Here is a 25,223-nt window from a genome sequence, read left to right on the forward strand (position 1 = left end):
TATCATAGTATGTTAACACTAGATATTATAAATATGGACATTTCATTAATATCATAGTGTTTAACACTAGAGAATGTAATAACCATGTATATTTTAATATCGTAGCACATTATCACTAGATATTATAAATATCATAGTTTATTAATATCTTAGTGTGTTAACACTAGATTTTTAAATACTATGGATATTTCATTAATATCATAGTGTGTTAACACTAGATATTATAAATATGGACATTTCATTAATATCATAGTGTTTAACGCTAGAGAATGTAATAATCATGTATATTTTAATATCATAGCACATCACTAGATATTATAAGTATCATTTTATTAATATCTTAGTGTGTTAACACTAGATTTTTAAATACAATGGATATTTCATTAATATCATAGTGTGCTAACACTAGATATTATAAATATCTTGGATCCTTTTTAATGTCATAGTGTGCCAACCAGCCTGGGCAACAAAGCAAGACCTCTTCCCTACAAAAATATTTTTCAAAATTAAAAAAAATAAAATAAATGTATCTAGGCATGGTGATGTGTACTTGTAGTTTCAGCTACGCAGGAGGTTGAGGTGGGCAGATCTCATGAGGTCAGGAGTTTAAGCCAGCTTGGGCAACTTAGCAAGACTCCTCACTCTACAAAAAAATTTTTAAAAAGTAGCCAGGTATGGTGGCACTCAACTGTAGTACCAGCACTGGGGAGCTGAGGCAGGAAGATGGCATGAGCCCAGGAGGTTGAGGCTGCAGTGAGCTTATTATAAGTGCACAACTGCACTCCAGCCTGGGTGATGGAGCAGGCCCTTGTCTCACAATACAAATAGAAATACAAATAAAATAATGAAATCTCAAGTCAGAGCCTTTTGGCTCTGCAGCCCTTGCAACTCTGGAGCCGTCTACTGGGGTTTTTATCACTGGAAATGAGACCCCTGCTCAATGTTGTTGCCTGACTAATCAGAGTTTTAAAAAATATATTGATCGGGCTGGGCATGGTGGCTTATGCCTGCAATCCCAACACTTTGGGAGAATGAGGCAGGTGGATTACCTGAGGTCCGGAGTTTGAGACCAGCTTTGCCAACGTGGCAAAACATCATCTTTATTAAAAAAATACAAAAATTAGCCAGATATGGTGGTGGATGCCTGTAATCCAAGCTACTTCAGAGGCTGAGGCAGGAGAATCATTTAAACCCGGGGGACAGAGGTTGCAGTGAGCTGAGATTGCACTGCTTCACTCTAGCCCCAGTGAAAGAGTGAAACTCTGTCTTAAAAAAAAAAAAAAGTATTATATCAACATGTAATGGTTTTATTATTATTATTATTATTTAAGATGGAGTTTCACTCTTGTTACCCAGGCTGGAGTGCAATGGCACTATCTCAGCTCACTGCAACCTCCACCTCCCAGGTTTAAGCAATTCTCCTGCCTCAGCCTCCTGAGTAGCTGGGATTACAGTTGCCTGCCACCACACCTGTCTAATTTTGTATTTGTAGTAGAGACAGGGTTTCACCATGTTGGAGGGCTAGTCTCAAACTCCTGACCTCAGATGATCTGCCCACCTCGGCTTCCCAAAGTGCTGGGATTATAGGCACGAGCCACTATGCCCAGCCAATTTGATTTTTAATATGTAATGAATAACAAATATTTTTAAATTTTTGTTTTGTATTAGTTATATCAACATGTAATGGTTTTATTATTAATATGTAATGAATAAAAATATTTTTAAAATTTTGTCTCTTTTTTAACTATTTATATAAAGAAAAAGTCTTAGAGATCTTATATAAAGTTAAAAAATGTAAAGGGATGCTAGACCTCAAAAGATTTAGAACTTCTAGTTTAGAAATATTCAGAGTAAGCCACATAGATCAACTTGCTACTTGATCTATTTTCTTTCTTTTTTGTTTTAGGAGATGGGATCTCACTCTGTCACCTAGGCTGGAGTACAGTGGTGCAATCACAGCTCACTTCAGGCTTGAACTCCTGGACTAAGGATCCTCCTGCCTCAGCCTCCTGAGTAGCTGGGACTGTAGGTATACATGATGACACCTGGTTAATTTTAAAATTTTTTCATGAACATGGGGTCTCACTTTGTTGGTCAGGCTGATGTCAAACTCCTGGCCTCAAGTGACCCTTCCACCCCACCTACCATCCTAGAGGTGTGATCCACTACAACGAGCACTTGTTCAATTTTCTAAAAAAATAAAAATTTCTAAAGAAAGACTGGGGGGTGATGGCAGGAAAAAAGTAAAAAAACGGAAGAATCAATTCTGATGATTTAATCCCACATATTCTTTTGACAGCAAGAAGAACTTTTAATAGACACTATTTTTACAAACAAACAAAAGGCAAATAATATTGTAAAGGAACTTCAACACACACTATAACATTCCCACTTTTCTGACATCAGTTAGGGAGATTCTTCGTGGTTTACTTATAGCTATCAATATTTTGATCCTCTGATCTTTTTTAACGTGACATACTGCTGCTGCACAAACATGGGCAGGGTCATCCTATTATACATGTAGAATGCTTCCCTAATTAATTTTTTTGTGCTCTGTCTCTGTGTTTTGCATTTTTCTTACCTTTATCATTAGAAACTCTAGAAAGTCAATTGTACTAATTTATCACCATTTGCTTCATTAATTTATATAGGGTCCAGCCCTACAGGGTTCTGTGAGCCGCTCCTGGCTGGTGCGGAGATGAAAATTTGTAGAAATAAAAGACACAAGAAACAGATACAGAGAAAAAGAGAGTTTGGGCCCAGGGGTCCACTGCTACCCAAATCGTGGAGACCAGCCTCTTACTTTTATTGAGTTGCAAATCTGGGGGCTGGGTAGGTAGGGCATGGTGGAGACTGGGGGCAGAGTAGATGGGGTGTGGCAGTGATAGGGTCAAGTACATCATGTGTCATTCAGGTAGAGGCTCAGGAATTTCTGGCACCTGAATTGAGGTAAGGAGCATAATGCATCAGCACTTTTTCCATACTTATCAAGAAATAACTAAAACATTTAAGATTTATATTACTATTACTGATTATCTTTTCTAAGACAAAAGGAACGAGGTGCAGAAGTAGAACATAAGAGTAGACTTGGAATGTGACCACTGAAGCACAGCATTGCATAGAGACAGTTAAGCCCCTGGATGTCTGCAGGCCTACCTGACAGCCATCAGGCCTTACCAGAAGAACTTTGAGAAGTGGAGTTTTCTCCTAACTTCCCCAGAAAGGAGATGTCTTGGCCATTTTGGACATCTCCTTCCCTAGCTGGCTAAACAGTGGGCGCTTTCACAGCACTTGCACTGCCTCACAGCCAAGGTGCCCTCCAGCAGCCCTTATGCAGGCATGACAGAGGGCTTAGAGCATCTTGCCTTAGTGTCATTTATTTCACAGTGTCACCCCAGGTTCACACTTCTGACCTGAGAGGCATTAGTAAAAGAATTAAGATCACCTATGAATAACTAAGATCAGATATGAATAACTAATAACTATGGTTATATTTCTAGTTACTTTCTTCATTATTTATATGGAAATAGGCTGAGGCCTTTTGCTCCTGCCTCAGCGCTTATGGGATCTCCTCACTACAAATTTATAATTTGCTTATGGCATTTTCCCCAACAGACCTCATTAAAATTTCTAACCTCTTTTTTTTTTTTTTTTTTTCCCTGAGGCAGGGTCTTGCTCTGTTGTCCAGGCTAGAGTGCAGTGGTGCTATCACAGCTGGCTTCAGCCATGATCTCCCAGGTTCAAGCGATCCTCCCACCTCAGCTTCCCAAATGGCTCAGACTATAGGTGTTTGCCACTATGCCCAACCAATATTTGGACTTTTCCTACACGTGGGTTCTAGAGGACTGACTGTGAAACATGAATATGCATGAATTTTGGTATATGCTGAGATGAGGGGTTGGAATTAATCCTTTCTTTATACTGAGGGATGACTATATATGTTTTTATAATTATGCTGTAGGACACATATTGTTCCCTATCCTTGAAAATGATAGTTTTAATGCCAAATAATTTTTAATTGAATGGAATAATAATAAAAGTACCAGCTGGCCAGGTGTGATGGCTCACACCAGTAGTCACAACACTTTGGGAGGCTGAGACAGGAGGATGGTCTGAGGCCAAGAGTCTGAGACAGGCCACAGTAACAAAGGAAGTCACCATCCCTATGGAAAAATACATGAGTTAGCCTAGTGCAGTGGCATGTGCCTGTAGTCCTAGCTACTTGGGTCCAGGGAGGCTGAGACTGCAGTGAGTCATAATTGGGCCTCTGCACTCCAGCCTGGGTGACAGAGTGAGACCCTTTCTCAAAACAACAAAAAACTAGCACTAACATTAACTGATCTTTTACCAGGTGCCTATAAATACCAGTTTAATTTCTTATAACTGTTTCTTATTTCATTTAACCACTCTGTCTTAAATTACTCCCAGATTTTCACTGTTTTTGCAGATGACCTTTTGTTTAGATTGAATTGTCTCCCAAGGTATTTCCAGAAGTGAGATTACTGTGAGTCATGGTAAATGGACATTCTCATTGCCCTTGATATAAATTGACAGGGTTTTGGGTGCCTCCTAGCTATAATCCCAGCACTATGGCTAAGGAGGGAGGCTAAGGCAGGCGGATTGCTTGAGGCCAGCAGAATGGTGAGACGCCATCTCTATTATTTTAAAAAATTGCCAAGCTTTACCTTGGAAGGCTTACATACAATTTAAACACCCCCCATAGTATAAGAAAGTGCCCATTTCACTGTACCTTTGCCAGCACATGGTATTATAATATGTTATTTTAAAATATTGTTTAAAATAGATAAAAGACCTCATGTTGCTTTATTTATTTGTCACATTACAACATCTTTCCTTAGCTTATTAGCTCTGTTTCTTTTCTGTCTGTAAATGGTTGTCTTTTTTGTTTTGTTCTTTGAGACGGGGTCTTGCTCTGTCACCCAGGCTTGACTGTAGTGGTATAATCATAACTCATTGTAACCTTGACCTCCCAGGCTCAAACTACCCTCCGTCTTCAGCTTCCTGAGTAGCTGGGACTACAAGTGTGCACCACCACACCCAGCTAATTTTTTTCTTTTTTTGTATAGAGACAGGGTCTTGCTGTGTTGCCCAGGCAGGTCTCTAGCTTCTGGCCTCAAGCAATCCTCCTGTATTGGCTTGTTAAGTTGCTGGAATTTCAGGCATAAGACACCATGCCTGGCCTTGGCTAGTCCTATATATTCTCTAGAGTTCTCTTTACTTTGTGCTAGCCAATTTCTCATTATGCTGTTCCCCTGTTATAATGAGTAATTCTCTGTATTAAATTTTACTACTTTAAACTTTTGAGTGGTTTTTGTCTCCTGATTGGACTCTGACTAATACAGAGTTGATGCTGGGAAGGGTCCCAGGAGATAGACCCATGCAGATGAGATTTGGGCATAGGTTTGGTTATCCAGGGGGCAGTGCTGAGCTCCTTACCAATGAGAAATGGGATGCTGGTGACTTTCAAGAAGTGACCTTATAATGACTCAAGTTACTACTTACTGTTGATTGTGATGAAATGCCAGCTCAGGCACATGCTTTGGGAGCAAAGTGGTTGCTGCACTTGACCAATATAATGACTGGCATGGAAAGGGTCCTTTTGGATGTACTTGAACAGGGGTGCCCAACCCCTGAGCCATGGAGCTGTAAGGAGCCACGCAGCAGGAGGTGAGTGGTGTCTAGTGAGGGAAGCTTCATCTGTATTTACAGCCATTCCATTTCTAACATTCTCACCTGATCTCTGCCTTCTCTGAGATCAGCAGCAGCATTAGATTCTCTTAGGAGCATGAACCCTATTGTGAACCAGGCATGCGAGGGATCAAGTTTGTGTGGTCCCTGTGAGAATCTAATGCCTGATGATCTGTCACTTTCTACCATCACACTCAGATGGGACCATCTAGTCGCAGGGAAACAAGCTTAACATGCCTACTAATTCTATATTATGGTGAGTTCTATAATTATTTCATTATATATTACAATATAATAATGGAAATCGTGTCCAATAAATGTAATGTGCTTGAATCTTTTGGCTCCGCTCCTGCCTGCCGGCAGCCTCTCCAGGCCCAGAACTTTTTCTAGTTGGCTAGAGGCCAAGGTCATGGCTCACAATGGTCTTTTTAGGCCCATACCCTACCTCATGGTAGTCTTTGCAGATGAGGCTACTGCTTCATGGCAGCTTCCACAGGCCCAGGTTCATCATTACAATGGCGTCTTTAGGCCCAGCTCCTGTCTCCCAGCCTTCTCTCCAGGTCCAGAACTTTCTCAAGTCGACCTCACCAGGCCCAGCTCCTGCCTCTCATCAACCTCCCAAGGGCCAGCTTTTGCTTTACGACTACCTTCCAAGACCCAGCTTCTGTTTTTCAGTGACTCTAGAGGCCCAACTTTTGCCTGCCAGTGGCTCATGCAGTCCGCGCTCCTCCCTTATCAATGGCCTCTTTAGTCCCAGCTCCTGCCTCTGGGTGCTTTTCTGGGCCCAAAGTGTCCATAAGTCAGCCTCTCAAGGCCCAGCTCTTCCTCTCAGCTGTGCCTAGAGGGCCAGTGCCTGCCTCACAACAACCTCTTTTGGCTCAGCTCCTGCCTAGTTCCCAGTAGCCTTTTTAGGCCCAAAACTGCCTCAAGTCAAGCTCTCCAGGCCCAGGTTCAGCCTCCCAATGGCTTGGACAGGCCCAGCTCCTGAGTGACAGTGGCCTCTCCAACTCAGCTCTTGTCTCCAAGTGGACTCTCCAGGCCCAGCTTTTGCCTCATGGAGGTCTTCCCTGAACAAGTTTCTACCTGCCTCCTGGCAGCCTCGACAGGCCCAGGTCCTACCTCACACTAACCTCATTAGGCCCAGCTCATGGTGGCCTCTGCAGGCCCAGCTCCTGTCCCTTGACAGGCTGTCCAGGCCCAAAACTTCCTCAAGTTGGCCTTTTTAGGCACAGCTCCTGCCTCTCGGTGGCCTCTTCACACCCAGTTCCTGCATCCCGGTGGCCTCACCAGACAGCTTTCTCAAGTCTGCCATTTCAGGTCCAAATCCTGCCTCCTATTGGCCTCTACAGGCCCAAACTCTGCCTCACAACAGACTCTCCATGCCCACCATCTGCCTCACTGCAGCGCCCACAGTCCAAGCTCTTGCCTTTCAGCAGCCTTGACAGGCCCAGCTCCTGCCCCCGACACACTCTCCAGGCTGGAATCTTCCTGAAGTTGGCCACCCCAGGCCAAGCACTTGCCTCACACTGGGCTCTTTAGGCCCAGCTTATGCCTCTTGGCAGCCTCCCCAGGCAAAGCTACTGCATGCCAGCAGCCTCTCCAGGCCTAGCTGCTGGCTCCCACTGCCTGTACAGGCCTAACCTCTGCCTCACAGCAGATTCTTCATGCCCAGCATCTGCCTCACCGTGGGCCCACCAAGCCAAGCTCCTGCCTTTCAGCAGCCTCTACATGCCCACTTCCTGCCACCCAATGGCCTCTTTAGGCTAAGCTTATGCCTCACAGGGGCCTTTCCAGACCTAGCTTTTGCCTCATGGCCAGGTTGCTGCTGGCAGCCTGGATAGGCCCAGGTCCTGCCACACATTGGCCTTGCTACGCAAAGCTTATGCCTCACAATAGCATCTCCAGGTGCAGCTTTTGTCCCAGAATGGTGTCTCCAGGCCAAAAACTTCCTCAAGTCAGCCTCTCTAGGCCTTCCTACTGCCTCCTGGTGGCCTCTGAACACCCAGATCCTTCTCAAGTTGGCCTCTGCTGGCCCAGATCCTGCCTCCCATTGGCCTCTAAAAACCCAGCCTCTGCCTCATGATGGCATCTCCAGACCCAACTATATGTCTTAGCTGACTATACAGCACACCTGGTGCCTCTTAAAAACCTCTTTTGGCCCAGCTCCAGCCCATTTGCCATCAACCACTATAGGCCCAAACTGTCCTTAAGTTCACCTCTCCAGGCCCAACATCTGTCTCTCAGTGGCATGTAAAGGCCCACCTTTAGCTTGAGAACACCCTCTGCAGAACCCACACTTTACTTCTCAAAGCCTTTTGGAAGCCTCTCTGGATGGACACAGCTCATGCCTCTTGCAGCCTCTCCAGGCCCAGGTGCTGCCTCCTGGAGTCCAGTTCGGGCCCTGTTCTACCTATTGGCTACAATAGATAGGCCCACCTCCTGCCTCACAAGAAACTCTGTGGACTCAACTCCTGCCCAGCTCCTGGAGGCCTTTGTAGGCCTGAAAGTTTCTCAAGTCAAGCTCTCCAGGCCCACCCAGCTCATGCCTCATGTTGGCCTCTCCAGGCTCAGCTCCTGCCCTCTGACAGCATCTCCAGGCCCCAAACTTCCTCAAGTCGACTTCTTTTGACCCGGCTCCGACCTCCTCCTGGTGGCCATGGCAGGCCCAAATGGCCTTGCAGTCGGCCTCTCCAGGACCAGCTCCTGCCCTCCTGGTGGCCTCTCCGGGCACAAATCTTCCTGACGTGGGCCCCTCCAGGGCCAGCTCCTGCCTCCCAGTGGCCTCCTTCGGCCCAGCTCCTGCCTTCTGTTGGCATCTCCAGGCTCAGCCTCTGCCTCCCTCATGGCGGCCTCCCTAGGCCCAGTTCTTCTTCCTGGCAGCGTCTATAGGCCCAAGTCCTGCCTCATGACAGCCTCTTTTGGCTCGGCTCCTGGCCAGCTCCTGGCAGCCTTGCCTTTGTAGGCCTGAAGCTTCCTCAAGTGGAGCTTTCTAGGCCTACCTTTTGCTTCCTGGTGGCCTTGACAGATCCAGCTCTGGCCTCCCTGCAGCCTCCCCAGGACCAGCTGTTGCCTGGCAGCGGCTTCCCCAGGCTAAGTTCCTGCCTGCCTCCTGGCTGCATCCACAGGCCCAGCTCCTCCCTCACACTGGCCCATTGAGGCCCAGCTCATGCCTTTGGTGGCCTCTCCCGGCCCAACTCTGGCCTCACGCTGGCCTCTAGTGTAGGCCCAGGTCCTCCCTTGCAATGGCCCAGCTGTCTAGGCCCAGCTCATGCTTCTGATGGACTCTCCCGGGCCAGCTCCTGCCTCCTGGTGGCCTCTCCAGGCCCAAAGCTTCCTCTTGTGGGCCTCTCCAGGCCCAGCTTCTGCCTGTGGTAGGCCCCTCCAGACCCAGCCTCTGCCTCTCAGTGGACCTTCCAGGACCAGCTCTTGGCCTCACCATGGCCTCTTCTCAGGTCCAGCTCCTGCCTTTTTGGCAGCCTTTATGTACAGGCCCAGCTGTGGCCTCCCTGTGGCCTTTCCAGGCCCAGTGTTGGCTTTCTGGCATCCTCTCCAGGCCCAGAATGTTTCCAAGTCAGCCTCTCTGGGCCCAGCTCTTCCTCCAGCTGCGTCTACAGGCCCATTTCCTGCCTCGCCTCGCAACAACCTCTGTGGACTCAGTTGACTCCTGCCCAGCTCCTGGCGGCCTTTGTAGGCATGAAAGGTCAAGCTCTCCAGGCCCACCCAGCTCATGCCTCATGGGGGCCTCTCTAGGCTCAGCTCCTGCCCTCCGATGGCATCTCCAGGCCCCAAACTTCCTCAAGTCGGCTTCTCTTGGCCAGGCTCTAGCCTCCTCCTGGTAGCCTTGGCAGGCCTAAATGGCCCTGAAATTGGCCTCTCCAGGCCCAGCTCCTGCCCTCCCAGTGGCCCCTGTGGGTGCAAAACTTTCTGATGTAGGCCCCTCCAGGGCCAGCTTCTACCTCCCAGTGGCCTCCTTCGGCCCAGTTCCTACCTCCCTTCCGGCCTCTCCAGGCTCGGCCTCTGCCTCCCTCATGGTGGCCTCCCCAGGCCCAGCTCTTCTTCCTCGCTGGGTCTACAGGCTCAACTCTTGCTTCACAACAACCATGTTTGTCCCAGCTCCTGCCCAGCTCCCGGCAGCCTCTGTAGACTTTAGTTTTTTTCAAGTCAGGCTTTCAAGGCCTTCCTTCGGCCTACTGGCGGCCCAAACAGACCCATCTCCTGCCGGACCACATCCTCTTCAGCCCAGCTATTCCCTATATGGGCCTTTTCTGGCCTTGTTACTACCTGTTTTTCAGTCATTTTGGCAGGCCTTTCATTTGCCTCACAGTGGCCTCTTCAGCCTCATCCTCAGTGTCACATCTGCCTCTCAAGATTCAGCTTTTTTTTATAGCGGCCTTTCTTATACCAGCTTGTGCCTCACCATGGCCTCTGCAGGCTTCCCTTCTGCCTCTTAGTGGACACTCCAGGCTCATCTCCTGCCTCATGGTGGTTTTTTCTGTCCTGCACTTGACTCACAGTGGCCTCTTCTGGATCCAGCTCTATAGATCTTTGATCGTCAAGAGCATCAAAAGGCCTAAAGCTTCCCTGGGCTCTGATTTGTTCACTTTTTAGCAGCGTGCCTTGGCTAAACACCTGTCTCTACTTTTAACCCTGAGAGTGTATTTTTGACAGATTTGTAGTAAATTCTGCCTGTGTCTTTTTACAGTGATGTCTCTTTTATTTAGTGCCTCATGGTTTTTCTTGTCTTCTGGGGCTTCAGAGGGGAATGGGCCTCTGCTTGGGCTGTTTGTCTTTGCCCTGGACATGGTAGCTTCTCATTTCATGTCTTCTTTTTTCATATTTTTTACAGTTAATTTTTTTTTTCTTGATGACTCCCAGGCTGGAGTGTCATCATGTGATCATGGCTCTATTGTAGCCTTGGCCTTTTGGCCTCCACTGGTTTTCCCAAGTCAGCATCTTGAGTATGTAGACTACAGGCATATGCCACCATCCCTGACTAATTTCTGATTTGTTTTTAGAGGTTGGTTCTCACTCTGTTGCTTAGGGTGGTCTTAAACTTTGGACACAAGCAGTCCTCTTGCCTGGGCCTCTCAACGTGCTGTCATTTGCTTGCCATGAAGTATTAAGAATTTACTTTTTGATTAATATACTATGATTATATACATTTGTGAATATATAGATATTTTAAAGTTTCCTGGGATACCAATTTTTCCTTTTTTTTCTTTTTGTTTTTGAGGCAAGTTACTGCTTTGTCATTCAGGCTGAAGCACAGTGGTGTGCTCTTGGCTCACTGCAACCTCTGCCTTCTTGGCTTAAGTCATCCTCCCACTTCAGCCTCCTGAGTAGCTGGGACCCTAGGTACAAGCTGCCATGCCCATCTAATTTTTATATTTGTTGTAGAGATGTTGTAGAGATGGCCCATGTTTCCTGGGCCAGTTTCAAACTCCTGGGCTCAAGTGATCCTTCCCCATCAACCTCCCGCTGTGCTGGGATTACAAGTGTGAGCCACTACACCTGGCCTGCCATTCTCTTTTCATAGATCATTAAGAATTTACCTTTTAATTAGTATACTATAAATATATATGTAGATATATGTGTATATTTATATGTGAATATATGTGTGTATATATTTTCATAGCATACACACAGTCCCACATATACATTGTGAAAGAGATTTTTCCTTACCTAGAAATTGATAAGCTTATTCCAGCTTTTGAAAACACCCTTAGCACAAACATGAAAGAAGGACAAAGTATCATTATTAATGACCTGGACCATTTTAATGACCATGAGTCAATAGTACTTTGCACCTCAACCACCTTCCATCAGAGCATCTCAAAGGGCTGAATATATCTGAACATCATACCCTTTCACATAGATTAGGATGCTTTGTAATTATTACTTCTCTTGAGACCTCAGTGTGACCCTCAGCAGTGTGAAATCAGAAACTATTTCCCAAATCATAGAAATGTTGAATAACAGGTTTGGTCAGGAAATAGTTACTACATTTGGTTAGGACAAGCTCCTGGCCTAGGCAGATGGAATATTGCAGAAATGTGTGTGTGAACATTCTTGCACACAGATGTGGGGGTAGAAGTAGTGGGTTGAATTCGATAAAACCAGAAGGGAACAGGCTGCTGGGAGGGGCACTTGTTTTGGCAGCAGCTGTGTAACTCTACAGTTAAGAAATAATTGTAAGCCTCAGTTTTGTCTCCTGAAAAATAAAGATTATAATTCCTGCCTTGATATGTCAATTAGGTGGTCTGCTACATACAAAATATCTAGTATATAATAGGTGCTGAATAAATACTACTTGCTGTAGCTCATTCTTAATTTAACACTGCTTAATTTTAAAAAGTTTAGAATAACAAAGGCTTTTGTAAAAATTATTTGTAATTATTATATAAAATCCAAGTCCTATAGAAAAGTACAAAGAGGCTGGGCACGGTGGCACATTCTTGTATTTCCAGCACTTTGGGAGGCCGAGGCGGGCAGATTACTTGAAGTCAGGAATTCAAGACCAAAATGAGCAACACAGCAAGATCCCATCTCTATAAAAAATTAAAAACCAGTTATGGTAATGTACGCGAGAGAGAGAGAGAGAGAGAGAGGAGAGAGAGAGGAGAGGAGACAGAGAGAGGAGAGAGAGGAGAGAAAGTGTATAAAAGCAAGTAATCATGAAATTTTCACTACCAAAAAAAAAAACTCAACATTAGGTGATATAGCTGGGCACGATATCTCACACCTGCAATCCCAGCACTTTGGGAGGTTGAGGTGGGCAGATCACTTGAAGTCAGGAGTTCGAGACCAGCCTGGTCAACATGGCAAAACCTCATCTCTACTAAAAATTCAAAAATTAGCTTGACTTTGTGGTGACTCCCTGTAATCTCAACTACTCAAGTGGCTGAGGGACAAGAATCTCTTTGTATGTGTTTTAGTTTAAATGTATATAACTTTGATTTTGTTTGATACAACAGAAGCTCAAGAAACAGAAGCTCAAGGTGGGAACATTTCTGAACTTCAGATAAATGCCTATGTGCAAGTGATATCTTTTCATTCAACATTCATTAAAATTATGAAAAAAGGTAAAAGTGTCATAATTCTTTTTAATCTCCAGCTTCTATTTTCACCCACAGCTGCTTCAAAATCTATTTTATATTTTTGAAATTGGTGCATGTTTTAGAGTTTCTGTTTAATGTGTGTATACTTGGATGACATCTTTCTTGGGATAATATTCTTGATTCATTTTGCCTGTTTTTAGTTAAGTTCTGACTCTATTGTCATCTGGTTCTAGCTGGGGCTATGGGAAGGTCTGAGACTGACTGGAGGTTCTTCTCACATATGTATGTTTTCCTGCCGAAAGGCCAGTGGAGTACTTTTTTTTTTTTTTTAATCATTGAAGTTCAGTAGCTTAGCCAGATGGCTCTAGGCCAGTCATTCTGTATGAGTTTTTCCAGGTATATGGTGTGCCCTTTGACTACTGATTATGTACTTCCCTATCTCTGCATTCCCTCCTTTCCTTCTTTCTTTTTCACTCTCTCCTTTCCCTGCCTCCCTCCTTCCCTTCCTCCCTTCCTTTCCTTCTTTTTTTCCTCCTTCCCTCCCTCCCTCTTTCCCTCCCTTATTTCTTCCTTTCTTTCAAGACAGGGCATTGGGCTGTCACCCAGGTTCTAGAACAAAGTGGTGTCATCATAGCTCACTGCAACCTCAAACTTCTGGGCTCAAAAAATCTTCCTGCCTCAGCCTCCCACATAGCTGGAACTACAGGCATGCACCACCACACCTGGCTAATTTTTGTTACTTTTCTAGAGATGGGGTTTTGCTATGTTGCCCAGGCTTTTCTTGAACTCTTGGCCTCAAGCTATCCTCCCACCTTAACCTCCTAAAGCACTGGGATTATAGGTGTGAGCCCCCGTGCCCAGCCCTGCTTTTTTTTAGGTTCTCTAACTCAGGGTCACCAATCGACAACCCAGTGTTGGTCTACTATCTCTAATTTCCATAACCTTTGTCAGTTGTTTAACGTAGTTCTTTTATTCTCTGATTCACTTTGATTTTTTTTTTTTTTTTTTTTGAGACACACAGTCTTACTCTGTCACCCAGGCTGAAATTCAGTGGTGCAATCTCAGCTCACTGCAACCTTTGCCTCCCAATTTCAAGTGATTCTCCTGCCTCAGCCTCCCAAAGTAGCTGGGATTACAGGTGTACACCACCACACCCGGCTAATTTTTGTATTTTTAGTAGAGATGGGGTTTCACCATGTTTGCCAGTCTGGTTTCAAACTCCTGACCTCAGGTGATCTGTCTGCCTCGGTCTCCCAAATTGCTGGGATTACAGATGTGAAGCACCGTGCCCGGCTGTCACATTTTCTTTATTTTTTCTATTGGTGGAAGGAAACTTAGGTTGATTCCAATTCTTCACTATTGTGAATAGTTGTCTGCAAATTTTTATACACTTGTCATCTCTTCCCTTGAATATGAACTTAGTGCCCTGCTTCTGTCAGTAGAATACAGTGGAAGTGTTGCTCGTGACCTGCCAAAGTTAGGTTATAAAAGATGATACCGTTTCCACTTAGCTCTCCTTCCGGGGATGAGTGCACTTAGTACCCATTCACCATTTTGTGAAAAAGCCCAGACCATATAGGGAGGTTACCTGGGTTACCTGTGGGTGTTCCACCAGATAGCCCCAGCTGAGGCCCTGGCTGAAGCCCACATTAACTAGGAGATATTTGAACAAGGAAACCTTTGAGACTATTCTAACTCCATACTTTTTGAAGGCAACCACATCCTGAGCCAGAACTGCCTAGGTGAGTCTAGTCAGCCTCCAGAATTGTGAGAAGACTAATAAGCATCATTGTAACTTTATACCTTGGGGTGGTTTTTTGGTGTGTGTGTGTGTGTGTGTGTGTGTGTGTGTGTTTGTTTTCTGAGATGGAGTCTCACTCTCTCCCTTAGGCTGGAATGCAGTGGCTTGATCTCAGCTCACTGCAACCTCCACCTCCGGAGTTCAAGTGATTCTCCTGTCTCAGCCTCCTGAGTAGCTAGGATTACAGGCATGTACTACCACATCTGGCTAATTTTTGTATTTTTAGTAAAGACGAGGTTTCATTGTGTTGGCCAGGCTGGTCTCTAACTCCTGACCTCGTGATCCACCTGCCTTGGCCTCCCAAAATCCTGGGATTACAGGCGTGAACCGCCATGCCCAGCTGGTATGTTACACAGCAATAGGTAGCAAATACACAAAGTCATCTTCCAATATAAATATTATGCCACTTCTCCACTTGACAGCATTTAATGGTTTAGAATTGAGTGTAAAATAAAGACAAAACCCAATCCTGAATCCATCTGACAAGAGTTTAATAACCCTTGAGCATGTAAGGAGCTCAGGGGAAACAAAATAGAAAAAAAGCTCTAATAATCTGATTTAAATGGGCAATAGATCAGAATAGACATTTCTAAAAAGAAGACATACAAATGGCAAACGAGTATATGAAAATGTGCTCAACATCACTGATCATCAGAGAAATGCAAATTAAAACTACAATGAGCTATCATCCCACCCCAGTTTAAATGGCTTATATCCAAAAGTCAGGCAGCAACAAATGCTAGTGAGGAGGTAGAGAAAAGGAAACACTGGTACTCTACTGGTGGGAATATAAATTAGTGCAACCACTATGGAGAACAGTTTGAAGGGTCCTCAAAAAATGAAAAAGAGTGCTATTTTATGACACAGTAATTCTACTGCTGGGTATATACCCAAAAGAGAAAATCAGTATATCAAAGAAATATCTACATTTCTATGTTTATTGCAACACTGTTGACAACAGCCAATATTTGGAAGCAATCTAAGTGTCCATTAACAGGTGAATGGACAAAGAAAATGTGGTACATATACACAATAGAATATTTTTCAGCCATGAAAAAGAATAGAATCCTGTTATTTGCAACAACATGGGTAGAACTGGAGATCATTATGTTAACTAAAATAAGCCAGCCACAGAAAGACAAATTTTGCATGCTCCCAGTCATTTGTGGGTGCTGAAAATTAAAACAATTGAACTCATGGAAATAGAGAGTAGAATGATTGTTACCAGAGGCTGGGGAGGGTAGTGGACTGGAGGGGGTGCACAGAAATAATTAATGGGTACAAAAATACAGTTAGAATGAATAAGATGTAGCACTTTTTAGTACAACAGAGTGACAATGGTAAACTATAATTTATTGTATATTTTAAAATAGCTAAAAGAGGCCAGGTGTGGTGGCTTATGCCTGTAATCCCAGCACTTTGGGAGGCCGAGGCAGGAGGATCACCTGAGGTCAGGAGTTTGAGACCAGGCTGACATGGCAAAACACTGTCTCTACTAAAAATACAAAAATTAGCCGGGCTTGGTGGCATGCACCTGTAGTCCTAGCTACTCAGGAGGCTGAGGCTGGAGAATTACTTGAACCTGTGTGGGGGGCTGGATGTTGCAGTGAGCTGAGATTGCACCACTGCACTCCAGCCAGGAGACAGAGCTACACTCTGTCTCAAAAAAAAAAAAGAAAGAAAGAAGGAAAATAGCATAATTGAATTGTTTGTAAAACTAAGAAAGGACAAGTGCTTAAGGTGAGGGGTATTCCATTTACCCTGATGTGATTATTACATATTGCATGACTGTATCAGAACCTCTCATGTACCCCACAAATATATACACCTACAATGTACCCACAAAAATTAAAAGTAAAGCATTTTTAAACCCCAATCTTGGCCAGATGTAGTGTACAAACCCATAATTCCAGTGCTTTTTGGGGTCAGGATGGGAGGATCACTTGAGTCTGGGAGTTTGAGACCCATCTAGTCAACACAGCAAAACTCCCATCTCTAATAATAATGAAAAACATTAGCCAGGCCTGGTGGGGTTCATGCCTATATTCCCAGCTATTTGAGAGGCAGAGAAGGCAAAACACCTCGAACCCAGGAGAGATTGAGGCTGCAGTGAGCTATGATTGCCCCCCTGCACTCCAGCCTAGGTGACAGAGTGAGATCATGTCTCTTTAAAAAACAAACATCCTAGTATGATCTGACCCTGCCTGCCACCTCTATTCTTTTCCTCTTGTGTGCATTGGATATCTGGGCTTCTTTTCTGCTCCCGTAAATGCCTCCTTTTTCTTTTTCTTGATATCCTGGAAACCATGGGGAATATATATGAATCTTAATTCCAAGGGCAATTAAAAATTTTTTTTTAGAGACAGGGTCTTGCTCTGTCACTTAGGCTGGAATGCAGTGGTGAGATCTCGGCTGACTGCAACCTCCACATCCTGGCCTCAAGCGATCCTCATGTCTGAGTCCCCAAAGTAGCAGGGACTACAGGAGTGCAGCACTGCACCTGGCTAATCTGAAAAAAATCATTTTTGGAGCAATAGAGTTTTGCTATGCTGCCCGGGCTGGTCTTGAACTCCTGGCCTCAAGCAGTCCTCCTGCCTTGGCTTCCCAAAGTGTTAGGATTACAAGAATGAGTCACTATACCTGGCCACTTTTTTAATGGAGAAGAGTCCAAGAAACACTATCTCTGATAAAAACACCAGCTAAACTCTTGAAGTGTCACTCTTTTTCACTCTGCATTTTTTCCCTTTCCTTGTCTCTCTCTCTTTTTTTTCCATGAGGCATTTTATTTGTAAATATATGTAATTACATCCCTAGAAAAAGAATCCCAGGATTTTCCCTCCTGTGTGTTTTCATCTTGCTTCTTAATGGTCCATGATGCCAGCTGAGGTTGTCAGTACAATGAAACCAAACTGGTGGGATGGAAGCAGATTATTCTGCCATTTATCTAGATCTTTGAGTTGCACATCAAATCTGGGGCTGATCACTACATGCTTGTTTAACCTGCCTATGAGGTTCGAAACAATTTTCCCGGCTCTGTGATCGTCAATGATTTCAAATTTGCCAATGTAACCATGCTTCATCATCACAGTGAGAACCCGGGTGATGACTTTGGAGCAAGGCCTAATAAGCACCTGGTGTTTGCCTCTCTTTTTGGCATTGTTGATGCTCTTGAGAGCATCAGTCAGGAGGTTCAGGTGCACCATTGTGAAAGACGGTGGAAAGAGGACCTTCCTTGTCTCTCAACATCAAATTTCATTGAATGCCTCTAGATACAACTTTCCAATTCTTTTTTTTCCCCCCCTGAAGACAGAGTGTTGCTCTTTCTCCTAGACTGGAGTGCAGTGGCGTGATCTCAGCTCACTGCAACCTCTGCCTCCTGGATTCAAGCAATTCTCATGCCTCAGACTCCCCCGAGTTCCTGGGATTACAGGCACCAGCCACCATGCCTGGTTAATTTTTGTATTTTTTAGTAAAGATGGGGTTTCACCATGTTGGCCAGGCTGGTCTTGAACTTCTAACCTCAAGAGCATGCCTGTAATCCCAGCTACTTGAGAGACTGACACAGGAGAATAGCTTGTACCCAGGAGGTAGAGGTTGCAGTGAGCCAAGATGGCATCATTACACTCCAGCCTAAATGACAGAGTGAGACTCTGTCTGAAAATAAATAAATAAATAAATAAATTAATGCTTTTTTTTTTCTGCCACCCCAGACTTCTGGAAAAGGAGTTTGGAGCTGTGCCTAAAGATCCCAGCCTTTGCCCTCAATTGCAAACAGAGTGCAGTGTCTCTTAGCTCAGGAGTTTATGCTGCTCAAGAGTTTGCACAAACACAAAGTTGAGAAACACTGCTTGCTGAAAGGGATGTAAAAGGCAAAGGACAAACCGGTTGTCCTTTGAAGTGGAGACATTTCTATTCTATGTTGGGCTAAGATCTTGGAGACTTCAGGCAGGGAACAAGTTTTGCCAGTTTTTCAATGAGAAGACCCCCTGTGGTAAGAGAGGCTCTTCTCTTTCTACCTGGTGAGTTACTTCCTCTCTTTGGTACCCAATTTTCTCATGTTTAAAATTAGGGAGCCAGGCACCTTTGCTCACACCTGTAATACCAGCACTTTCGGAGGCCAATGTCAGCAGATCACGAGGTCAAAAGATTAAGACCATCCTGGCCAACATGGTGAAACACTGTCTCTACTAAAAATACAAAAATTAGCCAGACATGGTGGCAGGTGCCTGTAATCCCAGCTACTCAGGAGGTGGAGGCAGGAGAATCACTTGAACCTGGGAGGTGGAGGTTGCAGTGGGCCGAGATTGTGCCACTGCACTCCAGCCTGGGCAACAGAGTGAGACTCCATCAAAATAAATAAAATAAAATAAATAAAATAAAATAAAATAAAATAAATAAAATAAAAAAATAAAAAAATAAAATAAAATAAAATAAAATATAAAATAAAAAAATAGGGAAGTAAAACCGTATGTCCCCTAGGATCCTTTCCTCTTAGTCTTTCTATGAGTTAATCAAAGAGATTTATTTTTTCATAAGCATACATCCAAAAAGGTACTCAAGGTAGGTTTTCCATGTTTTCTGGAATCTTGTAATTGCCCCAAATGATGTGGGAGTATTTGGAGGAGAAGCTCTTCCTTGCTTCCTTTATTTTTTTTTAGAGATGAAATCTCTTCCTGTCACCCAGGCTGGAGTACAGTGGTACAGTCCTGGATCACTGCAACCTCAAACTCCTGGCCTCAAGTAATCCTTCAATTCCAACCTCTGGAGTAGCTGGGACAACAGGCACACACCACCATGCCCAGCTAATTTTTAAAATTATTTCATAGAGACAGGGTCTCACTATGTTGCCCAGGCTGGTCTCAAACTCCTGGCCTCAAGTGATCCTTCTACCTCAGCCTCCCAAAGTGCTGTGATTACAGGTGTGAGATATGGTATCTGGGCCTTCATTGCTTTTTAATAACCTTAATTACCTTCTTTTGAATATCTTTAGAACTACAATGTTTTTGTCTTTTGAGGCTAGAGTTGAAGGTGATTTCCATAAATAGTCATTTTGAGTCAAGTCTTTTGAATAAATTGAGTGGCCAGAGATGATGACACTATTTGGCTAAAACAGTTTCTGAGAGAACACACTGTGAACTCTAAAATGTGTGTGCCAGTCACCGGGCCACAGTTTACTCTTCTTGCCAAACTCAGAATTGCAAATGAAAATTATTTATTTATTTTTATTGATTATTTTTTGTTTTAGATGGAGTCTCACTCTGTCACACAGGCTAGAGTGCAGTGGCATGATCTCAGCTCACTGCAACCTCCACCTCTGGGTTCAAGTGATTCTCCTGCCTCAGCCTCCCAAGTAGCTGGGGTTACAGGCATGTACTACTATGCCTGGCTAATTTTTGTACTTTTTTTTTTTTGAGATGGACTCTGTCACCCAGGCTGGAGTGCAGTGGCCCAATCTCAGCTTACTGCAACCTCCGCCTCCCTGGTTCAAGCCATTCTCCCTGCCTCATCCTCCCAAGTAGCTGGATTACAGGCACCCACCACCATACCTGGCTAATTGTATTTTTAGTAGAGACAGGGTTTCACCGTGTTGGTGACTGGTCTCGAACACCTGACCTCAAGTGATCCACCCACCTCAGCCTCCCAAAATGCTGAGATTACAGGCATGAGCCATTGTGCCTGGCCAATATTTTCTAATATGAAAGGAATCACCAAGGTCTACCCTTTCTTTTGATTCATTTATTTTCTTTGTTCTGAAATGTTTTTTAAAATATGGAATGCTTTATGAATTTGTGTGTCATCCTTTCACAGGGAACATGCTCTTCTTCTCCATGTCATGCCAATTTTAGTATATGTGCTGCCAAAGTAAGCACTGGTTCTGTGTTTATTTACTTATTTGTTTATTTATTTTTGGGACAGTTTCACTGTGTCTTCCAGGCTGGAATACAGTGACATGATCATAGCTCACTGCAACCTCTGCTTTCCAGAGCTCAAGCAATCCTCCTGCCTGTGCCTTCCAAAGTATCGAGATTACAAGTGTGAGCCACTGTGCCCAGCCTGCAATGTTTAACTGCTGACTTTGATGCCTGATTTTGGTTGTACTAGACATTCCCACTACTTTTTCTTTAAAAATTACTGGTTTGTTCAGCTCCTTCAAAAGATCTTTGGTGTTTTATACATCCTAATATGTGAGGCCAGGTGTGGTGGCTCATGCCTGTAACCCCAGCATTTGGGGAGCCAAGGTGGGAGGATCTCTTGAGACCAAGATTTCAAAAGCAGTTGGACAACATAGTGAGACCCCTGTCTCTACAAGAACTAAAAAATTAGCTGGGTATGGTGGTGCATGCATGTAATCCCAGTTCTTGAAAAGTTGAGGCAGGAAGATCACTTGAGCCCAAGGGATTAAGGATTTAGTGAGCCATGACCATGCCAGGGCACTCCAGCTTGGGTGACAGAGTGAGACCCTGTTTCAAAAAAAAGAAAAAAAAGATTAATAATTGCAGAAACATTTTCTTTCTTTCTTTTTTTTTTTATTGCATTTTAGGTTTTGGGGTACATGTGAAAAACATGCAAGATTGTTGCATAGGTGCATACGTGGCAGTGTGATTTGCTGCCTTCCTCCCCTTCACCTATATGTGGCATTTCTCCCCTTGCTATCTCTCCCCAACTCCCCACCGCCCGCTGTCCCCCCCAAATCCCCCCCAACAGACTCCAGTGTATAGTGCTCCCCTCCCTGTGTCCATGTGTTCCCATTGTTCAACACCCGTCTATGAGTGAGAACATGTGATGTTTGATTTTGTGTTCCTGTGTCAGTTTGCTGAGAATGATGGTTTCCAGGTTCATCCATGTCCCCACAAAGGACGCGAACTCATCGTTTTTGATGGCTGCATAATATTCTATGGTGTATATGTGCCACATTTTTCCTGTCCAGTCTATCATCGATGGGCATTTGGGTTGGTTCCAGGTCTTTGCTATTGTAAACTGTGCTGCAATGAACATTCGTGTGCATGTGTCCTTATAGTAGAACGATTTATAATCCTTTGGATATATACCCAGTAATGGGATTGCTGGGTCAAATGGAATTTCTATTTCTAGGTCCTTGAGGAATTGCCACACTGTCTTCCACAATGGTTGCACTAATTTACACTCCCACCAACAGTGTAAAAGTGTTCCTATTTCTCCACATCCTCTCCAGCATCTGTTGTCTCCAGATTTTTTAATGATCGCCGTTCTAACTGGTGTGAGATGGTATCTCAATGTAGTTTTGATTTACATTTCTCTAATGACCAGTGATGATGAGCATATTTTCATGTGCTTGTTGGCCTCATGTATGTCTTCTTTTGTAAAGTATCTGTTCATATCCTTTGCCCATTTTTGAATGGGCTTGTTTGTTTTTTCTTGTAAATCTGTTTTAGTTCGTTGTAAATTCTGGATATCAGCCCTTTGTCAGATGGGTCGACTGCAAAAATTTTTTCCCATTCTGTTGGTTGCCGATTCACTCTATTGACTGTTTCTTTTGCCATGCAGAAGCTGTGGAGTTTGATTAGGTCCCATTTGTCTATTTTGGCTTTTGTTGCCAATGCTTTTGGTGTTTTGGTCATGAAGTCCTTGCCTACACCTATGTCCTGAATGGTTTTGCCTAGGTTTTCTTCTAGGGTTTTTATGGTTTTAGGTCTTATGTTTATGTCTTTAATCCATCTGGAGTTAATTTTAGTGTAAGGTGTCAGGAAGGGGTCCAGTTTCTGCTTTCTGCATATGGCTAGCCAGTTTTCCCAACACCACTTATTAAACAGGGAATCCTTTCCCCATTGCTTGTTTTTATCAGGTTTGTCAAAGATTGGATGGTTGTATATATGTTGTGTTGCCTCTGAGGCTTCTGTTCTGTTCCATTGGTCTATATCTCTGTTTTGGTACCAGTACCATGCTGTTTTGATTACTGTAGCCTTGTAGTATAGTTTGATGTCCAGTAGTGTGATGCCTCCCACTTTGTTCTTTTTGCTTAGAATTGACTTAGCTATGCGGGCTCTCTTTTGGTTCCATATGAAGTTGAAGGTGGTTTTTTCCAGTTCTGTGAAGAAGGTCATTGGTAGCTTGATGGGGATAGCGTTGAATCTGTAAATTACTTTGGGCAGTATGGCCATTTTCACAATTTTGATTCTTCCTAACCATGAACATGGAATGTTTCTCCATCTGTTTGTGTCCTCTCTTATTTCGTTGAGCAGTGGTTTGTAGTTCTCCTTGAAGGGGTCCTTTACGTTCCTTGTTAGTTGTATTCCTAGGTGTTTTATTCTCTTTGTAGCAATTGCGAATGGCAGTTCATTCTTGACTTGGCTCTCTTTAAGTCTGTTATTGGTGCATAGGAATGCTTGTGATTTTTGCTCATTGATTTTGTATCCTGAGACTTTGCTGAAGTTGCTTATCAGTTTCAGGAGATTTTGGGCTGAGATGATGGGGTCTTGTAGATACACAATCATGTTGTCTGCAAATAGAGACAATTTGACTTCCTCCTTTCCTAATTGAATACCATTTATTTCTTTTTCTTGCCTGATTGCTGTGGCTAGAATTTCCAGTACTATATTGAATAGGAGTGGTGAGAGAGGGCATCCTTGTCTAGTGCCAGAGTTCAAAGGGAATGTTTCCAGTTTTTGCCAATTCAGTATGATATTTGCTGTTGGTTTGTCATAAGTAGCTTTTATTATTTTGAGATATGTTCAGTCGATACCTAGTTTATTGAGGGTTTTTAGCATAAAGGGCTGTTGAATTTTGTCAAAGGCCTTCTCTGCATCAATTGAGATAATCATGTGGTTTTTGTCTTTGGTTCTGTTTATGTGGTGAATTACATTTATAGACTTACGTATATTGAACCAGCCTTGCATCCCCGGATGAATCCTACTTGATCATGGTGGATAAGCTTTTTGAGGTGCTGTTGTAATCAGCTTGCCAGTATTTTATTGAAGATTTTTGCATCTGTGTTCATCATGGATATTGGCCTGTAGTTTTCTTTTCTTGTTGAGTCTCTGCCGGGTTTTGGTATCAGGATGATGTTTGTCTCATAAAATGATTTGGGAAGGATTCCCTCTTTTTGGATTATTTGGAACAGTTTCAGAAGGAATGGTACCAGTTCCTCTTTGTATGTCTGGTAGAATTTGGCTGTGAACCCATCTGGACCTGGGCTTTTTTTGGGTGGTAGGCTCTTAATTGCTGCCTCGACTTCAGCCCTTGTTATTGGTCTATTTGGGGTTTCTACTTCCTGGTTTAGGCTTGGGAGGAGGAAACTGTCCAGGAATTTATCCATTTCTTCCAGGTTTTCTAGTTTATGTGCATAGAGTTGTTTGTAATAATATCTGATGATGGTTTGAATTTCTGTGGAATCTGTGGTGATATCCCCTTTATCATTTTTTATTGCATCTATTTGGTTATTCTCTCTTTTCTTTTTTATTAAGCTGGCTAGTGGCCTGTCTGTTTTGTTGATCTTTTCACAAAACCAGCTCCTGGATTTATTGATTTTTTGAAGGGTTTTTCATGTCTCTATCTCCTTCAATTCTGCTTTGATCTTAGTTATTTCTTGTCTTCTGCTAGGTTTTGAGTTTTTTAAATCTTGCTCCTCTAGCTCTTTCAATTTTGATGATAGGGTGTCAATTTTAGATCTCTCCTTTCTTCTCATGTGGGCACTTATTGCTATATATTTTCCTCTAGAGGCTGCTTTAAATGTGTCCCAGAGATTCTGGTATGTGGTGTCTTGGTTCTCGTTGGTTTTGAAGAACATCTTTATTTCTGCCTTCATTTCATTGTTTATCCAGTCAACATTCAAGGGAAAGTTGTTCAGTTTCCATGAAGGTGTGCGGTTCTGGGTTGGTTTCTGAATTCTGATTTCTAACTTGATTGCACTGTGGTCTGAGAGACTGTTATGGTTTCTGTTCTTTTCCATTTGCTGAGGAGTGATTTACTTCCAATTATGTGGTCAATTTTAGAGTATGTGTGATGTGGTGCTGAGAAGAATGTATATTCTGTGGATTTGGGGTGGAGAGTTCTGTAAATGTCTATTAGGTTTGCTTGGTCCAGGTCTGAGTTCAAGTCCTGGATATCCTTGTTCATTTTCTGTCTCGTTGATCTAATATTGACAATGGTGTGTTGAAGTCTCCCACTATTATTGTGTGGGAGTCTAAGACTCTTTGTAAGTCATTAAGAACTTGCCTTATGTATCTGGGTGCTCCTGTATTAGGTGCATATATATTTAGGATCGTTAGGTCTTCTTGTTGCATTGATCCTTTTACCATTATGTAATGTCCTTCTTTGTCTCTTTTGATCTTTGTTGCTTTAAAGTCTATTTTATCAGAGATGAGAATTGCAACTCCTGCTTTTTTTTCCTCTCCATTTGCTTGTTAAATCTTCCTCCATCCCTTTATTTTGAGCCTTTGTGTATCCTTCCATGTGAGATGGGTTTCCTGGATACAGCACACTGATGGGTTTTGGCTTTTTATCCAATTTGCCAGTCTGTGTCTTTTGATTGGGGCATTTAGTCCATTTACGTTTCGGGTTAATATTGTTATGTGTGAATTTGATCCTGCCATTTTGATGCTAACTGGCTGTTTTGCCCTTTGGTTGATGCAGATACTTCATTGTGTTGATGCTCTTTACCATTTCGTGTGTTTGTGCAG

General features: G+C 43.5%; 2 protein-coding genes and 1 non-coding gene across 5 annotated transcripts in view; 1 reads left to right on the forward strand and 2 right to left on the reverse strand.

The window, feature by feature from the left end:
- LOC105710662 (uncharacterized) overlaps positions 1-25,223 on the forward strand; it is a 247,749-nt gene that overhangs the window by 15,411 nt on the left and 207,115 nt on the right. For 2 of the 3 annotated variants that reach the window (XR_010336975.1, XR_010336976.1), the window contains exon 2: positions 1,907-2,025. The exons of the other annotated variant lie outside the window; for it this stretch is intronic. The gene's annotated coding sequence lies outside the window, so the exon portion shown is untranslated. The remainder of the gene's footprint in view (positions 1-1,906; positions 2,026-25,223) is intronic. 3 annotated transcript variants of the gene reach the window in all.
- Positions 17,430-17,771, reverse strand: LOC110567255 (small ribosomal subunit protein uS8-like). Its single transcript, XM_064361428.1, has one exon. The coding sequence runs from the start codon at positions 17,769-17,771 to the stop codon at positions 17,430-17,432; it is 342 nt and encodes a 113-aa protein (XP_064217498.1).
- Positions 20,332-20,438, reverse strand: LOC135268699 (U6 spliceosomal RNA). Its single transcript, XR_010337068.1, has one exon. It is a non-coding gene; the product is annotated as a U6 spliceosomal RNA (small nuclear RNA).

The sequence above is a fragment of the Aotus nancymaae genome, unplaced genomic scaffold, assembly GCF_030222135.1.
Source record: "Aotus nancymaae isolate 86718 unplaced genomic scaffold, 86718_ANA_hifiasm-v0.15.2.pri h1tg000041l, whole genome shotgun sequence".
NCBI lineage: Eukaryota > Metazoa > Chordata > Mammalia > Primates > Aotidae > Aotus > Aotus nancymaae.

What these genes read in the sequence shown, in the direction of transcription:
- LOC110567255 (XM_064361428.1), bottom strand. Translation starts at nt 17,771, where the DNA reads ATGGTGCACCTGAACCTCCTGACTGATGCTCTCAAGAGCATCAACAAT.